The sequence below is a fragment of the Python bivittatus genome, unplaced genomic scaffold (assembly GCF_059951505.1).
Source record: "Python bivittatus isolate LINGU-HERP-01145 unplaced genomic scaffold, Pbiv_v1 ctg000350_np1212, whole genome shotgun sequence".
In the NCBI taxonomy this organism is placed as follows: domain Eukaryota; kingdom Metazoa; phylum Chordata; class Lepidosauria; order Squamata; family Pythonidae; genus Python; species Python bivittatus.
Genome location: NW_028277074.1, coordinates 32540982 through 32558583, shown reverse-complemented (window position 1 = coordinate 32558583; position 17602 = coordinate 32540982). Strand labels below are relative to the sequence as shown.

Sequence of the window (17602 nt, the reverse complement as noted above, 5' to 3'; positions counted from 1 at the left end):
TCGCGGAACGAATTAAGTTCGTGAACCGAGGTACCACTGTAATTTCTTACTGCATGAGTTCAGCACGCTGCAGTATTTGCAGTTTTGGCTCCAGCTTCCCTAAGATAGCAAGGTGAAACAATACAAAACTTTGTGTCTTATCACAAGTTCATGGGTACCACCTTCCGTGATTATTCTAATGGGATCAGAGTGATGTTATAATGGGTCTCCTAGGCCCAATTCAGACAACCTCCCTAGAAGCATACCATGGCAGATAATACTGAATACTACCAAGAGGTGCAAAATATAAATGGTGTTGTATTCTTATCATTTCCTCAGTGTAGGTCATCCATAAATATTTCCAACTTATGATATGGATGGATTGGAAATCAAGATTCCCTAGAGCTGAGAAGTTGAAGAGTATCTACATTATTCTGTAAGGTGTAAAATTGTTTAAACCCTACAACCCAATTCAAAACCCATAAGCCAATTCAAATTCCTCTACAGAAATCTGGAAAGTGAAACCCATCATAATAAATCTAATTTGATATACTTCTATGAATTCTGCAAAACTGAAATCTCAGAACTCTAAAGCTTTAAAACTGTCACTAAAACAGCTTACGATAAAATAAACAACAGGAGCTCAAAATATCTATTTTTTAAACTTAATTTATATATCCTATTGTATTTCCTTTTAACTTAATACAGTGGTACCTCTAGTTATGAATGCCCCTCCTTACGAATTTTTCAAGATACGACCAGCTCTGGCCCCAAAAATTTACCTCTACTTGCGAACTCTGCCTCTACTTACGAACCAGATCCGCGGCCATTTTCCTGCTGCCACACGGTCGCGGCTTCCTGTGGGCGAGATCGCAGTAGCAAGGAGATGTTCGGTGAGGCTTGTGGTGTGTTTTGTGGCGTTTGGAAGGTTTTTGAGGTTTAAAAATAAAATGCATATGTTTCAGAACTGTTTAGCTGTATTTACATTGAACCTTATGGGGGAAATTTACCTCGGGGTGCGACCAAATTTGGAGGGCGGATTAGCCGTATTTACATTGAACCTTATGGGGAAATTTGCCTCGTGGTGCAACCAAATTCGGAGGGCAGAACGGATTAACCGTATTTACATTGAACCTTATGGGAAACTTTACCTCGACTTGAGACCAACTCAAGTTGCAACCAGAGTCACGGAATGGATTAAGTTCATAACTAGAGGTACCACTGTACTGGATACTCTTTGTTTATAGGTTTGTTTTCCATCTGAAGAACTAGGAATAAAATCATTGAAATCCTCAGAGGGCACAGAACAGGTCTAAGTATGTAAGTTGGTTTATACAAGAAAAGGCACCTAGGATCCAACTCATATATGATTTCATATGATAGAACCATTTTGAAAATAGAGAAGCAATACATAGTTCAAATTTGTTATGTGCCTTTTAACATCTTTGTGAAACACTAATTAAAAGCTCCTGAAAGAACAGCAGGCAGATTTTCAAATAAATAATGTCTAAAGCGTTAAGAAAATTCCTAGCTAATCTTACCATTTCTGCAGGGGACACATGCCAAAGGGAAACTGTCCTCTCATCAGCTTCATTATTGATTGAAACATACGCAGGCTGATATATCTTGGTTGGCTCTATCACTAATACCTAAATAAAAGAAACATGTCCTATGAAGTACATACTCAAACAGATATGCAGTCAACATCCAGTTTTCAAAATGAGAAACAGAATTCTTGTGTTATAATCCTAAACCTATTTATTAGAGACCAAAGCATAGTGAATTTACTGGCTTCTGAATCAATCTGAATAGGACACCCTTTTGTTATTTCAGTGCAAAAGGCTTGCTTTAGTTCATACAATTTCTTGTACTAATTGCATTTTATTATGTATGTATGTATGTTCAACCCAGCAATTCTCAAATGGCTAACAACAACAACACATTAAAATATAAACCACCATAACCAATGAAAAAAATGGAAAATAGCTCCCTGAAGCTGCAACATGCAATTCATGGCAGGAGGTCACCCTGACAGAGACTGTGGGAGCCGAGCATAAGAGAAGTTCAGTGAATAGCATATCCCACAGGTGTGAAGCATGGGAAGGAAACATTTCAAAGAGACTCCACGTGAACTGGCTTGCTAGAAGTCTTCTTGGGAGCTTACTATCATCTTTTTTCAATATGATGTTTTGTTAGTTAATTTAACTAGCATTAAAGATGCCTTTCTGAAATCCATGTGGTTCTCACTTCTTGAATTTGCAAGCAACATGGGGCTTGACATCCCCTCATCACCTATCTGTCCCCAGGGGATAGATGGCTTTCTGAAAAACCAACAGGATGGGAGCCAGCTTAATCTCGAGGGGAATGCTATTCTACTAGTTTGTTCAACAGACAATCATTTTGCGTTACTTCCAACCCAGTATCAATGCAGTCATGTAATTCACAACAAATTATAAATTGTAGAGTCTTACTGGGAATCTTGACCCATTGTTTTTTTCTTTGGTTGCCTCAACAATTATATCCAACCAGAAGTTCAGTCTTTCTTGCCTAGGAGAATGTTCTATGGTCAGTTTCTTGAAATGTTGAATTAATATCAGATTTTGTACCAAGGATTTCAAATACCTGAAACACATAGACGTAGTTAATAAACAAAATGACCAACAGCTTCTTTTAAATTAATGTCAAAATGTCTTTTTATAGGAATCATGTATTTAAATAGATGGATAATATAATCAACCTTCCAAAGTCTATTTGTTTTCAAAACAGTACCTTACAATTAACTACTGCTAATTTTTACCCAGTTAGTCTGCTTTAGAAACACAAATGATTTTTTATTTAAAATTTTCAGCCAAATTATCATATGAACTATTTTGGCAGAAAAGTCATATCTGTATTGGTTCATGGGGGGAAAAACCCCAAATCTGTAACCAGTTGATACCTTTATTAAGACCAATCAAATTATAATAAATAGTTATACAAACTCTTACGTTCTTCACATTCTTCATCAGGCAAAGTATCACAATAAAACAAAAAGTGTTGATGTGTATTGGGAATTTGGAAGAAGAAGCTTTTGCAAGGACTCAGGTCATCACATGAGAAATTGACCATCATGACTTACAACTGAGAGAAAACTTAACAAAGCCTAGTAAATGTGACAGGCGACTACAAAAAGTATGTGGTGATACATACCAAATGGGTGGTTTCAATTTGAAAAGTCTCTCTGCTGCTTGGACAGCTTTACCAATGTCACTGGCCAGCATGCTTACAGTGAAAAACTGTCCAACATCCCAGTAATTGTTCATTTTTTCCAGATTCCCTTTTCTTCCCAATAAACTATTTAACCGTACTCCTTGACAAACATATAAAAAGATGATGATGCAAATGAATACAAGAATCCTATTCCAAAACCTAACAGAGGGTAACGTGTTTCTGATTATGAGGTTTATAATCTCAAACGTTAACTGGAAGGACAAACTACACAGGTGGCATTCCTTAATTTAAGAGGAAATAAGATTTATACCTGGCCAAAGGCACCCATCTTTTTCTCTACAGGAATTAAAGCTAGAAATTAGAAAATACTACTGCAATTGCTGTTTACATAGTAGCTGAGAAGTACTGGATTTTTATGGACATTCAAACAGCTGGGTTAACAAGCAGAAGGAAACTTCATGTGACTGGAACAATGGGGGGGGGGGGGGAAGAACAGTAGATTCAGCCCATGAAGTGATGAACTGACAGACATCACCACACATATTTTCCTTTTCCCCTTTACCTATTTTCCTCAGTTCCATGGAAGTTTCAAATTGCTGCCCTGAAACAATCAGCAAAACTGCAAGGTTAATTCCAGAATACAGAGTTGACTGGAACTCAAACCCTTTACGATACCTGCAGGAACAAAATTTAATGAACTGGATCACACAAGAAAAAGAGTTATCAAATCACAATACAGGCCATGTTAGATACTAAAGAACTGATCCCCACCCTTTTTTATTTCTGGAAGATGAGAATGCAGTCTTTAGTTATCCAATATAAGAAAAGCTGCATATCATTTTTAAACTGCATCAAGCTGGTTAAACAGTTCTGCCCCAAGGATAATTTTTAATTTATTATATAATAATACATTATCCAACTGCTTATATATTTTTATTTATTTAATGGAATCAAAAATGTTACTGAAATATGAAGATGCTGTCATAGAGAACATCCAACATAAGACATTTCCAAAGTTAAAGCTGCAACACTTTACATATTTGCTTAGTTCTTAGCCTAACCTACTTCTGAGATCACATATATAGGTCTGCACTTTTATGATTTTTTCGCAAAACCATGAAGTCATTAATGGAATATCTTCTTTTTAATTCATTTCTTCTAGCTTCAATTTTCAATTTAAAAAAGTTTCCAGGGAACTGTCACAACAGCTCCATTTATTGTTAAGAGATTTTTTTTTACAGTGATTTCTGTAACTTTCCATGAACATCTTTTTATTTTAATTCTTTAGCACTGCATAATGATAATTTAAAGTGCATCAAAATTATGGCCAAATCCACAAATTATAGCCTCTGAATTCTTCCATGTCCTTTGCTGAAGTTGTCATGAGACAGCAATGATGATGAAGTGCATCAACAAGAAGACAACCAAACGTGTGTGTGTCAAGGAAGCACAAAGAAACTAGCTCATGGCAAATAGTCAAAGCCCAGAATGCATAAACGAGTGGTCAATGGTCAATGGGTCATACCGGGAGCAGGTCTTAGTTTGACTCTGATATATCTTTGAGGAGTCAGCAAGACTGTTGTCTTGACCAAGAAATATTTAGGTTAAAAGATGGGTCTAAATTAGAACTGGGCTGTCAGCGGGTGCAAGTTCAGAAGCACATAACAATGCTATTTATAGCATTGTTTAAGAAAATGTTAACTTTATTTATCACCACAGCTGAAAATGGATTTCACAGTGCTGAAACTAACGCAAAAAGAAGGCAAATTAAGATGATTGAAGAGTTAAAGAATTTACCTTACAAACACAGATTAAACATTTGCATAGTTTACAAAAAGACACCTAAGCAGAAGGGGAATTATGACAGATTTTTAAAATGGAGAAAGGGAATAAAGGGAAAAATATTACTATCTTCCAGCATCAGGTTTCCTTAGACTTGATGGGAAGTCTTTTCATCACACAGTGGATAATTTTGTGCTTAGGATGCAATGATGTTACCAGCTTAAATGATGTCAAAAGATATAAGCCAGGTATTATATTATTATTATTATTATTATTAGTAGTAGTAGTAGTAGTAGTAGTAGTAGTAGTAGTAGTAGAAGAAGAAGAAGAAGAAGAAGAATTGTTATGACTCAAAATTTCAGTTTCTGGGAATCAAACAATCCAAGGTTGACTTCCCTCCCTCTTGGAAGCTGTCCTGTAATATCTGGTTGGCCCACTGCTAATAAGAGAGCAAGGATCTTTCATTAAAATTAGAGGGCCTTCCTTATGTTTTTATGTGGATATATTCCCTTATTATTTATTCCCTTTTTAAGATGATAGGATACTAATTGGAAATGAATTTGGAATTCAGTAGAATACTCTTTGCCATTTTTATAGTTATACTAAAACATTCAATACCTTGATACTTCTCTTACCATTCAATGGCTTTATCTCTGCTACTATTGTCTTTACAATCCGAATCAAGGAATATGTCCTTGTAAATCCTCCCACATAGGCAAAACATGTCTGGTGCAGGATGATCACACATCTGCAAGACCTGCAGCATCACTTGCAGTGCCTTCTCCCGGTCACCCATATTGTTCCTTCTAAAATGCAGACAAAAACTTGGTCTGACTAGATATATAGATATAGATACACATACATATGCATGTGTGCGTGCACACACACACACACACACACCACATAGTAGGACAAACCTTTTGTTCCTAGCAATATGCCATAATTATATTACACTGGAATTGTACTTTATATAGATTTTCCCAGATTGAGTCTTCTACAGTAAAACCAACAAGGATTCAATCCAAAGACCAGTACATTTATTATTATATTTGTAGATAACATTCCATTCCATCACATTTTTCTACTATTAATAGCTTATTGCATAATTAATTGTTGTATGCCACCCAGGGTCACTTGTGTGAGTTGGGCTGGTATATAAATAGAATCAATCAATCAATCAATCAATCAATCAATCAATGGATAGGCTTAAGGTGTCATCAGACTCTTTGTTTTTATATATAAAAATCAATTTACAATAACCTGTTCCTTCTAGCATTTCTCTGACTTACACATCCTCTAGAAATATAATTCAAAACTTATAGAATTGAAAGCAGCCTTAGATGAGCTTTTCCCCTCTTCTTATGCATGGATTCTTTACGTTACATCTGAAAACCACGCTAACATGGACTGGCAGATAAGTGCTTTGGATTCAGTATCGGAAAGGTGTTTTGGAGTGCTTGGGAGTGCCACAAGGTCCTGAGAAAGATACAGCTCCTTTAAGATATTGCACAGGTGCTACATTCTATGTGCTCTGAAGCACCTTTTGGAGGCTAAATCCTAGGTGCTGCAGAGTTCTAATATTCATTATGTGTAGCTGTCCCTAATGAAAGGAATCCAGTGCATTATAAAGAAAAGGTATGAACTGAGAACTATTTAGTTGAATATCTCAGATGACTGGCTTTAACCATAAAACAATAGCAAAATTGTTCAATATAATGTGACAAAGAAGTTTCATTAATGCTACCCTTTCAGGATCCAAACTGAAGCAAGTGCATGTATATACTAAATACCCATAAAAGCTCTTTCACCGTTCACATAAAGACACCACATCCATGTGAACAGGGAAAAAAATGCAATAGGCAAACATTCTGCAACTTAAAAGTTGTTTTACATAAGACTGTTGAAGTGTTACTGACCAAATATTGTTAATGTGTAATAGAATAAAATTGCACATTGCCAGATCTATAAATAATTCAAGTATCCAGTACAGGTAGTCTCCAGTTTAAAAACGCGTTCTGTTCCCAAGGTCTGTCCTTAAGCTGAATTTGTATGTAAGTCGGAACAGTATTATTGTATAATACTGTATAAGTAGTATTGTGTAATTAACTCAAATCACTGTGTATATGAAGTATTAAACAGAGATATAGGGCAAGATGAGAGAATCACAGGGGTAAAAAGAGTCATATAAGTTAAGAGCTTTCACGGATGACTTGGTTTTAATTTTGGCAGACCCTTTAAAGGAAATTGAACTTCTAATGAGTAAATTAAAAGGATTTGAGGCATTAGCAGGCTTTAATAAACAGATGTTTATTAAAAAATTTGAAGTTACAAGACCAAGGAAAACTGATGAATAAAACGGGTTTCAAGATTGAGAAGGTAAAATATTTGGGTATAATTATAACAAATATGAACTGTATATTATTTCAAAATAATTATGCTAAGACATGGAATGAAGTTAAAAAAGATATGTCAAGATGGGACAAACTACAATTGTCACTGATGAGGAAAATTTCTGTGATTAAGATGGATGTTTTACCCAGAATATTATTTTTGTTTCAGACAATACCTGTTTTGACAACTGATTTAAACAATGGCAGAATTATATATCTAAATTTGTATGGTAAGTGAAAAAACCACAAGTTAAATATAAGGTACTACAAGATGCAAAGGAAAGAGAAGGATTGTGCTTACCAGATTTGAAACTATATTTTACTGCTTGCTGTTTAGTTTGGATGAAAGGGGGGGTGTTGTTAAGAAATAGAAGATTTAGAAGGTGTTGTTAAGAAATAGAAGATTTAGAATATTTGAGATTTGGGTGGCATGGATATCTATGGTATGATAAAGCTAAGGTGAATGTAGACTTTAAAAATCATTATGTTAGATGGGCTATTCTTAGTGTATGGGATAAATATAAACTCAGGTTTTGCCTGAAAAGACCTTTATGGCTTTCAGCGCAAGAGGCATTTTATAGACAAGAAATTATAAGTAAACATCTGGAGGTTGAGTCATGGCAACTGGACTTCTTTTCTTTTTTGGTTTGATATGTTTTGCTGCTTGTCCAAGCAGCTTCTTCAGTCTAGAAAGTCCCCCCCAACCAACTTTCTAGACTGAAGAAGCTGCTTGGACAAGCAGCAAAACATATCAAACCAAAAAGAAAAGAAGTCCAGTTGCCATGACTCAACCTCCAGATAATTCCACCTGGATGACTGGGAATCTTCATCAATATCAGTAAACATAAATGGTTAACCTACTGAGATGTACTAGAATTTTCTCAAGGGGACTGTAAAATGAAATCAAGAGAAGATTTGATAACAGAAGGATATTCTTGTCAATGGTTTTCTTATGTACAATTAACAGAAAGGTTTAAAGTGGATAAAAGATTTTATGGTTTTGAACAAAGTAAGACTGAGTTTGAAATAGAAATGTACTAATGAGGAACATGCTATTGCTAAAATGTATAAACTTTTGCTGAATTATGAGACAGAGGAAGAACAAGTGAAAGAATGTATGACAACATGGCCTAAAAGTTTTGGCTATAATATACAAATGAACCAATGGGAAAATATGTGGTTGAAAGGACTCAAATTTACATTATGTTCTAGCCTTAAAGAGAATTTTTATAAAATGATGTATCATTGATATCTGTCACCAGAGAAATTGTCTAGAATGTATAAAGGTACTTCAAATCTTTGCTGGAAATGTGAACAACATGAAGGGACATTTTATCAAGTTTGGTGGACGTGTAAAAAAGGCAAAGAAAATGTGGATACAAATACATGCATTAATTCAGAAGATTTTAAAGGTTAAAGTACAACTGAAACCAGAGACTTTTCTTTTGGGACTAATGGACAAGCAATTAGAAAAAAGGCATGGAACTTTGTTTTTAGATAATCACACTTTCATTTCAGGTGAAGCAGCAGTGAAATTACTTCTTCATAAATCTTCCAAATTGCAAGATTTAGCGATACCATGCATACAAAAAGAAATAATTTATTCAATGTCATATCTGACTATTAGTTTATTTTATCATATCTCATAGGGTTTATAAATATAACAAAATACATAATAAAGTATGAACTTCCATAACCTCTTCCACTGATTCATGAATAACCTCTCTGTAAACATGTCTTTGTTCTTAGCATAACAATTTCCACTGTTCAGTATATAGGACGACTTTTTGAGGATGCATAATTATTTCCATGGCAATAAAAAGCAAATGATATTGAAATTCATAAAAATTACAACTCCAAGTCACTATCAAACTAATTTTACTTTTCTTATAAGGTTATTTAGAACTTCTTACTAATATTTAAAGCAACAGCGTGTCAAAATTGTAGAAGATAACTTCAACCTGAAATTATTGGCTTATACTATTCTATGACTGTACTGACTAACATTTGCTATAAGTGTCCAGTTAGGCTGGTGGAAAAGTGGACGCTTGAGAAGTGGTGAGAACTTATCATCCTAGGGAGTCACAGGCTTCCAATGACATCTCAAAAAAGAAGTATTGGTAAGCACTGGACTTTCTCAGTATTTGGAGAAGTGAGATGGACGGAACATTGTCTAATAAATGTGTTAAATTTAATAAATAAATTATCTAATCAATTAACTAAATTTGTGGCAACGGATCAGAAGCTGTGAGACATACTTAAAAGCCACAAGATTGCACATATTTTTTTTTTTAACTGCAGAGGATATTCTATAGTGCTTTTATCTCCACCACAAACCATTTACCGAATACTACTTATCAGTAGATTTTGTACCAGAAAAATGCTAACAGCTAAAAAAGTTCTGAGACTCTATCTTAAAGAGTGGACTGCTGATAATATTTAGGCTATGATGTCAGTTCAAAGACAGCTGTCACCAACACGTTCTGACTTCGGTTATCAGTTAACCCTGCGGTGAAAATGCTGTACAGCTGAGCCTACCAGTACGAGTGATGACATCATTCCCACAAAGTAGGATGTGCTTAAAATAACCTCAGACTGCCTTTTCATATTTTGACATAATCCATTTTAAATGTCCAGGTCAATCTTAAACTGTACTATGATAATATTCACATTCTATCAGAACATAATTTACACAGTAAAATGCTACTATCTCTGGGTGACAGAAATTTGCATTGAGAATCAGTACAGAAAATAATCATTGTAGTAAGCAAATTTTAAGGGGATATGTAGGAAGGAAATTATGGTCAATGTAGATCTGTTCCTAATACTTCTTATGTTGGAATAGTCTTCAAATGAACACTACAATCTAAATCAACATCCTGAAACGATTTGAAATTCTCAATGCTCCCCAAACTTCAGTATTTTCCAGAAGTCATTTTGGCAGTAAAAATATTATGCTTCTGGTAACATGCTAATTTTGCATACACTAAAAAAAATTAACAGTTGTGTGATCCCTAAGCAGTAAAATAATCCTGAAAGGCTATACAAACAGGCACCAAATTATTAAAGGATTTTATTCTGCAGTAAATTATGTATTTAATGGGTAAAGGCATAGATGTATTCTGTGTATAGTTTAAAAGTTAATAAATGGCCTCAACTTACAACCTTATTTTGAAATATTCAAAACATTAAATAATTGATCATCTTAAAGTAGAGGTGGTTTGTGTGTTTAGTGATTTGTGGGTTCTTTTTTAAAGGAGCCCTGTGTTTCCTTGACATTACTCTTAGGATCCAGGTAGCTGAAATACTGAGACCAAAGCCCTTCAGTAGGCAGGATTAGAGCCAGAAGCAAGTGAAACCATGCCTTTTGCTCTCACTCTCTTTCTGCCACCAATTTTTCTTATATTTTGATAATAAACATGTGCCTTTGGCATGAATTCCAGATGTGCAATCAGAATTTTATGCAGAAAACTATTGCCGAATCATCCTTACTCTCCTCAAATTAAGCCTAATTCCACATTGTTGCCTAAGCTATTTGTCTCCTGTGCTGCTTCTGGCTGTTCCTCAGCCGACTATGAAAATTCCAGTCTACCTTGCATTGCTTTGGCAACAGCTGGGTTGGTATTCAATCCAGTTTATGGCTAGTGAAGACCCTGACTAAGCACTCCCTGGCTTCTTGCCTCTCCCACCCACGGAGGGAATGCAAGTCATGCTGGCTGGCTCCTGTGTCTGCCTTTTCCTTTTAGGGACTGATCCCTCTTCATTATTTTTCTTTGCTTTTCCAGATGTTTGCACCCATGAACGTCTTCACATCCCTTTCCCAAATTTTCTCCTTTGGCACTGATCCAAGAAAACCTCTTCTCCCCTCATAACTGTTTTGATGCTGTAATGATTAAAGCAAAGTGAACAACTTGTTCCTTCCTTTCACTTTATTTAGTCCATGGAAACTGTGTAGCAAGGAAGAATTGATTATTCAGCTTCATAGAAACAAAGTAACATTCAACAAAGCCTTTTAGCTTTATTCCAAGATTCTCATCTTGCAACCTAAACATTTAGGAGTAAAAAAAAAAGGGGGGGGAAGCTTTGCAGTACTGTAGGCAGGGAATGGAAAAGCAAGGAATGATACTTCATCCAGCCTGTGCATAAACCAAAAGGATGCTCCCTGCAAGATGCAAGGGTTGAATGGAGCAGTGAGTTTCTACAGGAGGTGGAAAACCTGAGGCAAGGGAAGTTCATTGATTTAATGGGCTATCAACGGATCAACCACAAGTTAATTTAAAAATTACAGCTGCTGACTTTCAGAGAACATAACAGCCAGAACAAAGTGGCTGCAAAGCATAGTGACCAGCTGCTGGAGAGAAAGGGACATGCCAGGCACTGTAGGCATATCACTAGATTAGAAAAAAGAGCTGCCAAAGTAGCCTAGAGGAGAAAAGAGTAGTTTTGAGGCAGAGCAAAACTTCAAAACATGGGCTACAGGTGCATGTGTGATCAGCTGGGAATGGGTGGAGAATGATGTCATCCATTCCTGCACCAAAGAAATGGTGGGTGGCCCATTCTGGCAATGGGCAAGCAAAGAGTATGGATAAGGATAAGCAATTTCACCAGCAACAGTTGCTTATAGAAGATACAGCCCCAAGAACCGCAATATTTTGCAAATTAACCATATAAATTAACCATCATAAATTCAGCAGGGAACTGACCTAGTTATAGAACACCTGATTGATCAGTGGTTACTAATAATGAATGTTTTGAGCGGTGTGACAAAAGTTGCCAAGACCTCTGCCGCTATAATTATCTGCTTTAGATAAGCGGCTCAGATAGAATCAGACTATTTAAATCTTGATGTGCGAGTTCAAAATGCAGTCCTCAAAGACTTGTCTTACTCAAGTTACTATACTGTTTATTATAAACCCCTATTTTTGTTGCTCAGTATATAGCATGTTATGTTTTTCTTCTGTCCTGAGCAAAGGAAGTCCTAAGCTTAGAGAATCTTGGAAGAAAGCCAGTCATCTTCAAAAACATGGAATAGCATGCCTTTGATTCTGGCCTAATCCAATGCAGTCCAGGTAGAAACCTTGCATGCATACATACATACATAAAAATAAACGAACGAACGAACAAACGAATGAATGAGCCAGTTTGGTGTAGTGGCTAAGGTGATGGACTAGAAACCAGAAGACCATGAATTCTGGTCCTCCTTTAGGCACGGAAGCCAGCTGGGTAAGTTTGAGCCAGTTGCTCACTCCCTCAGCCCTCCTCACGTCACCAGGTTGTTGTGGGGAAAGTAGGAGAAGGGAGCATTATGCATGCCACCTCATGTTATACAATATAAAGGTGGGATATAAATCAAATATGTAAATAAAACAAAAATATGATAGGACATTGATTCATTAATCAATTATTTGAAGTAGTAGGACATTTCACCGTAACTTTCAAGAAACTTGTGGGAAATGACTGCAACAGTATCCTTGGCACTAGTAATTGTTATTATTAAAAGATAAACAGAAATCAGCATCACCTGCTGCAAAATGTGTTCAATGGTACAATATATTCAAATCTGTTTTACTATTTGTACTAAGCAATTTGTTCACTACAGTAAACTATGCCATACAGATGAAATTCATCAGTCTACTAAGCAGAACCCAGTCTGATAGTGTCCAAGGACTGTTTTCAAAGTAGGATTAGTGAAAGTATATGAGAGATGGCCAGAAATATAACAGAAATGCCAGTTTAACTGAAACGAAGTGGGGTCTGAAAATGATTTTGTTCTTTTCCTAAAATATGGTATGTAAATTAAAAATTGGCTAATTGGGGGGATGATGCCTGTTATTAACAAAAATCTAGTGAATCTAATATGACATCTTTCTGCGAATGATATCAGTTTACACAAAATACAGTTCCATCATTTGCATAATGGCATAATTATATAATGGCAGCAGAATTTGGTCCATTACATGCAAGTCCACTGTACTGAAGTCCAATAAATTTGAAGTTTTACTCCATAAAACTTTAACTGTAAACATATTTTTAAGCTATACATGGTGGCTTGCTGATTGCGTAAAATATTTATTTATCAAAATAAATAATAATAAAAGCACACATAAAATTTAAGCTTACCGATTCAGTGCAAAGGCATAGTGAAATTTGATATTGTGCTGATCAGCCAGATCACAAGTTGGGAGCATTTCCAGTGTCTCCACCAGTTTCACCATAGCATCATAATCCTAGCAGTACAAAAGGGTAATAAAATATTTATAAACAAAACTCATACATCAAACATTTCTTCTTTTCCTACTTTGCAAATGTGGCCATGACCAACAATTCCTAAAAAATGTATAGTTTTTGTCCCTAGTAATTGATTCATCACAACAAAATCTGCCAGCAAGATGCTCTTTAGTTACAGGGAACTATATAACTCTGAAGTGGCCAGGATTTAGGAATTTATGCAATCTTGAACAGAATTTGTCCCTGCTTTTGTTGACAAGTCACTAGTGTTACTCTTCTAGATGGATGACCTCTCTCTTGAAGTATTAATCTATTTCTAACTGTGAGAAAGTCAAAGTGAAATGTAAAAAGTAGCCTTATAAGTAATCTCTTTGCAGGGACAGCAGATACGTAGTATATATGCTGAAGGTCACAGAGTTGGATAGTACTCAGATTGCATAACAACTGTTTATGTGATTCATTTCCTCAACTTCAATTTAAGACTGATGAATATCATAAAGAAAGACACAAAAATGTACAGCCAGTTAGGAAAAGTAGTTCTGAACTTAAATTCTCACCTTTTAAAACAGATGTCTTAAAAGATGACAATTCAAGTTCAGAACCATCAAAACCATAAATGGGTGATTTCTGCATTTTCAAGTAAAAGTGACATACCTGGATATCTCTATAGGATAGGAGTAAATTGATTATAATGTCAGAAGTCAGGACTTCAGTATTATCCATACGAAGTTTAATCCTAGCCAGCTCTTTTGCAAGTTCTTCTCCTTGATATTTCTCTCTAGCTTTTCTGATGTCATTTAACAGACTTTCCTTATAATATGTACTAAGGAATTAAGCACAATAGGAACACAAGTTATTTAAACAGATGCCTAGGCATATTAAAATACAAAACATTGAAACTTTGGCTTTAGCTTCCCTGCAGGATGGTTATTAATTAATGAATTCAATTTGTATAGCCGCCCATCTCAGCACGTTGTTGGTGAGTTATCTTCTGAAAAGAATTAAGAAATGTTATGGAGAGATTCTATGTTTCCATCTAGTTATAATAAAATCCCTGTGCAAAATTCAAACTTTGAGTATGGAAATCTACATTTCTATATGGTTTGCTGTACATTCATTCAAAGCTAATCATACTTGAACCTGATATGAATAGAAACTGCTTACCCCACAAATGAGGTGACCATAGACTATGACATGTTAACAAAATTTAATGTCACAGTTTCTAAACTGTAACGGTACAGTTACAATATTTCTGTTATTGTTACAATATTCCAATTAGATGATGATGATGACCCTACCTTCTTGCTACGGTGACTAGTCAATGCAACTAACAAAAACAAAGCAGAACAGAGCATAACAAGTTAAAATAAAGATTAAAATTAGCAATAAAATAAATACTAAAATCATGTAATTATGGTGAAAAGGCCTGGTCTTTATGGATTTACTAAACAATGAGAGACTGGGACATATGCAATACTTGAGGGAATGTATTCCATAACACAGCAGAAACATAGAAAAAGACCATCTCTTATATGCCAAACTACAAGCATCTAACTGGAAAAGTGGAGGGGGTGTCTCTTCAAAAGATCCTACTGATTTTGACAATCAGTCAGGTCCATAATAGGATAAGTGGTCCCTTACATGATTACATTACATTAAAGGTTTACACCAACTTCTTAAGGTATGCCCAGTAAGCAGCTGGCAATCTGTGTAGTCCTGATATATTACATTTTCTTCTGAAAGCTGCATCATGCAAACAACTAGTTAATATATTAGCTTATGATTCACTCAATTTTTTTTTTTACTCACTGAAATATTATTTGTGGTCTGTAAATATTCTTATAAGGTATTTCATTTCTTATAAAACTGGGATCAGGAACTTGTGCCTTACTAATGTCATAAAGACTTCAACACCTAAATAGTCCAAAATAGTAGGGATGATGAGACTGGATGATGGGACTGGTAGTTCAAAAACAGCTGAACTGCAAATTGCCCACATCTATTTAAATTTAATGGGAATACTTTTTACTAGTTTCAGAAATAGAAAGAATCAATATTTTCAGTCAAACTAAGATTACCTTCACTGAAAGTAATGCTATAGGGATTACAACACCATTTGCACTTAAGTGGGAATAATGCCAATGAATTCAGTGAATTTAATTTTTATTATAGCTTAAGTATGTGTGCTCAGACCAGTGATTCACTTCTTGCATTGGTTTTAATGGGACTTAGTTGTGACTAAGTGGTATAGAAGCTAAGCTAGTATGAATGTAAGTAGATCCATTAAAAGTTTTATTTATTAATTAATTCAATTTGGCCACTCAATGTGCAACTCAGGAGAACATATACAATTACAAACAGCAATCAGCAAAAGACTGGAAGGCAGGCACAGTTGGGGCCACCTAGATCATGGGAGGGTAGGAAATGAAGCTCTAAAGTTGGGCTATAAATATTAATAAGGCAGTGTGTGCATTATGGCAGGGTAAGTTGGCCCGATGGACTTGAGATGATGCCATGGCTTTAAGGTTAAAGGTTTTTTTCTGTGGGCCAAAATCAGGCTCAATGTCATATGGATACCAAGAAGCTTCATGCCTAATTAAAGCACCTGCGTTCTAAGTATAAACACATAAAAGGGAACAAGCATTAAGTAATGGAGAAGGTGGTAGGTGGACATTCATGAATTGTTTCTGTGGACTGGTGATACTATGTGTGTCAAGGAGAAGGAATCTGCAGAAGGAACCCAGCAGGAGCAACCAGGACCTAAGAAAGCAATCTGCTAAGTGGGAAAGACTGCTGTTTTCAGAGAAAAGACCAGATATGAGCAAGGACAGTTTGGCAAAGGCGTTGGAATCCAAGAAGCCCCAAAAAGAGTCATTTCTCCTCCCTAGGACAGAAGCAAGCCTAGAACTGAAAGTACATAAACAAGCTGTGTGAAGGAGGAGGTGAAACAGAGAAGAAACTGTAAAAAGCTCTCTTTTCAATCATCTGCATAGAACTGTGCATGAATAGCTTGTTACGCTAAAGCCACTGTATATGTTAAATATCACTGTAAATAGAGAAGAGTGTGTGTGTGTGTAAGGTTCCGGTCTCTTTTCCCCTACTTCCACACTTCCTGTGCTTCCAGGATCTAGCTGTTTTTGTCAAAATGATGAAAACAGGACTGTCCTGTTGCTCCACCCCTTCTGTATGTGAGTGTGAGGTCATGATGTCAATATGAGAGAGTTGAGGATTATATCCAGATGGTGAGATGCACTTTTGTCATTCTCTGGCAGACACACGGAGAAATGTAAAGGATACAAAACAATGCTGTATGTTGGGAGTGTGTGTGTGTATGAGTCAGTGAGAGAAAGAAAAATGTTAGCTTCTTAAGAAAACAGGTTACTGATGAAAAGTTCAAGAAAACTGTACAGAAAAGCAGTGAAATTATCATACATACATTATGTATACAAAAAATAGTCTAAATTTCATCAGCATAGTATATGAACAATATAATATGAACCGAAAGAGTGGTAAGATCAAAAGGAATTTCTGCCACATTTTTACAATGTAAGGAATGTACAATTAACAAAATATTTTACTTCCATATGAAAAAAAATGTACTCCAATAGCAATGAGTACCTCTATTTTTATTAAAAGGTACTGAGTTACAATCTCCTTGGATACAACTCTTTAGATAAGGTATAATTTGTAATTTCCTTTCTCACATTTAGAAATTTATTTCCTGAGAGTCTCTACTTGGCCAGCCTGCATTTCCCACTGGTGAAAAGTACTGGAAAAAGAGATTTAATAAATAATAATAAAAAGAAAGAAGCACAAAGTATTTCAGTGATGACTATGAGAAATTAGTTAGCACTAACTATGACTGGATACATACGTCACTTGGAATGATGCAATTTTTATTTTTTTTTGGCCCATGATGGCAGGGCAATGCAGCAAGACTTTCATATCTCCATTTTCCTTTGCTGTTTAATCAATATTTTGTCTCTTCTCCTTTGTTTTCAATTTTTTAGCGT

The 17602-nt window shown here is 35.5% G+C and overlaps 1 protein-coding gene across 4 annotated transcripts in view; it reads right to left on the bottom strand.

The window, feature by feature from the left end:
* The window catches only part of MAP3K15 (mitogen-activated protein kinase kinase kinase 15), a 73759-nt gene that overhangs the window by 31425 nt on the left and 24732 nt on the right, over window positions 1-17602 (bottom strand). For all 4 annotated transcript variants that reach the window (XM_088144862.1, XM_088144861.1, XM_088144863.1 and 1 more), the window contains 7 exons: window positions 14244-14412; window positions 13482-13588; window positions 5607-5777; window positions 3752-3864; window positions 3169-3328; window positions 2451-2601; window positions 1521-1628 (listed from right to left, as the gene is read on the bottom strand). In XM_088144862.1, the coding sequence (XP_088000988.1) occupies window positions 1521-1628; window positions 2451-2601; window positions 3169-3328; window positions 3752-3864; window positions 5607-5777; window positions 13482-13588; window positions 14244-14412 (979 nt within the window). The remainder of the gene's footprint in view (window positions 1-1520; window positions 1629-2450; window positions 2602-3168; window positions 3329-3751; window positions 3865-5606; window positions 5778-13481; window positions 13589-14243; window positions 14413-17602) is intronic.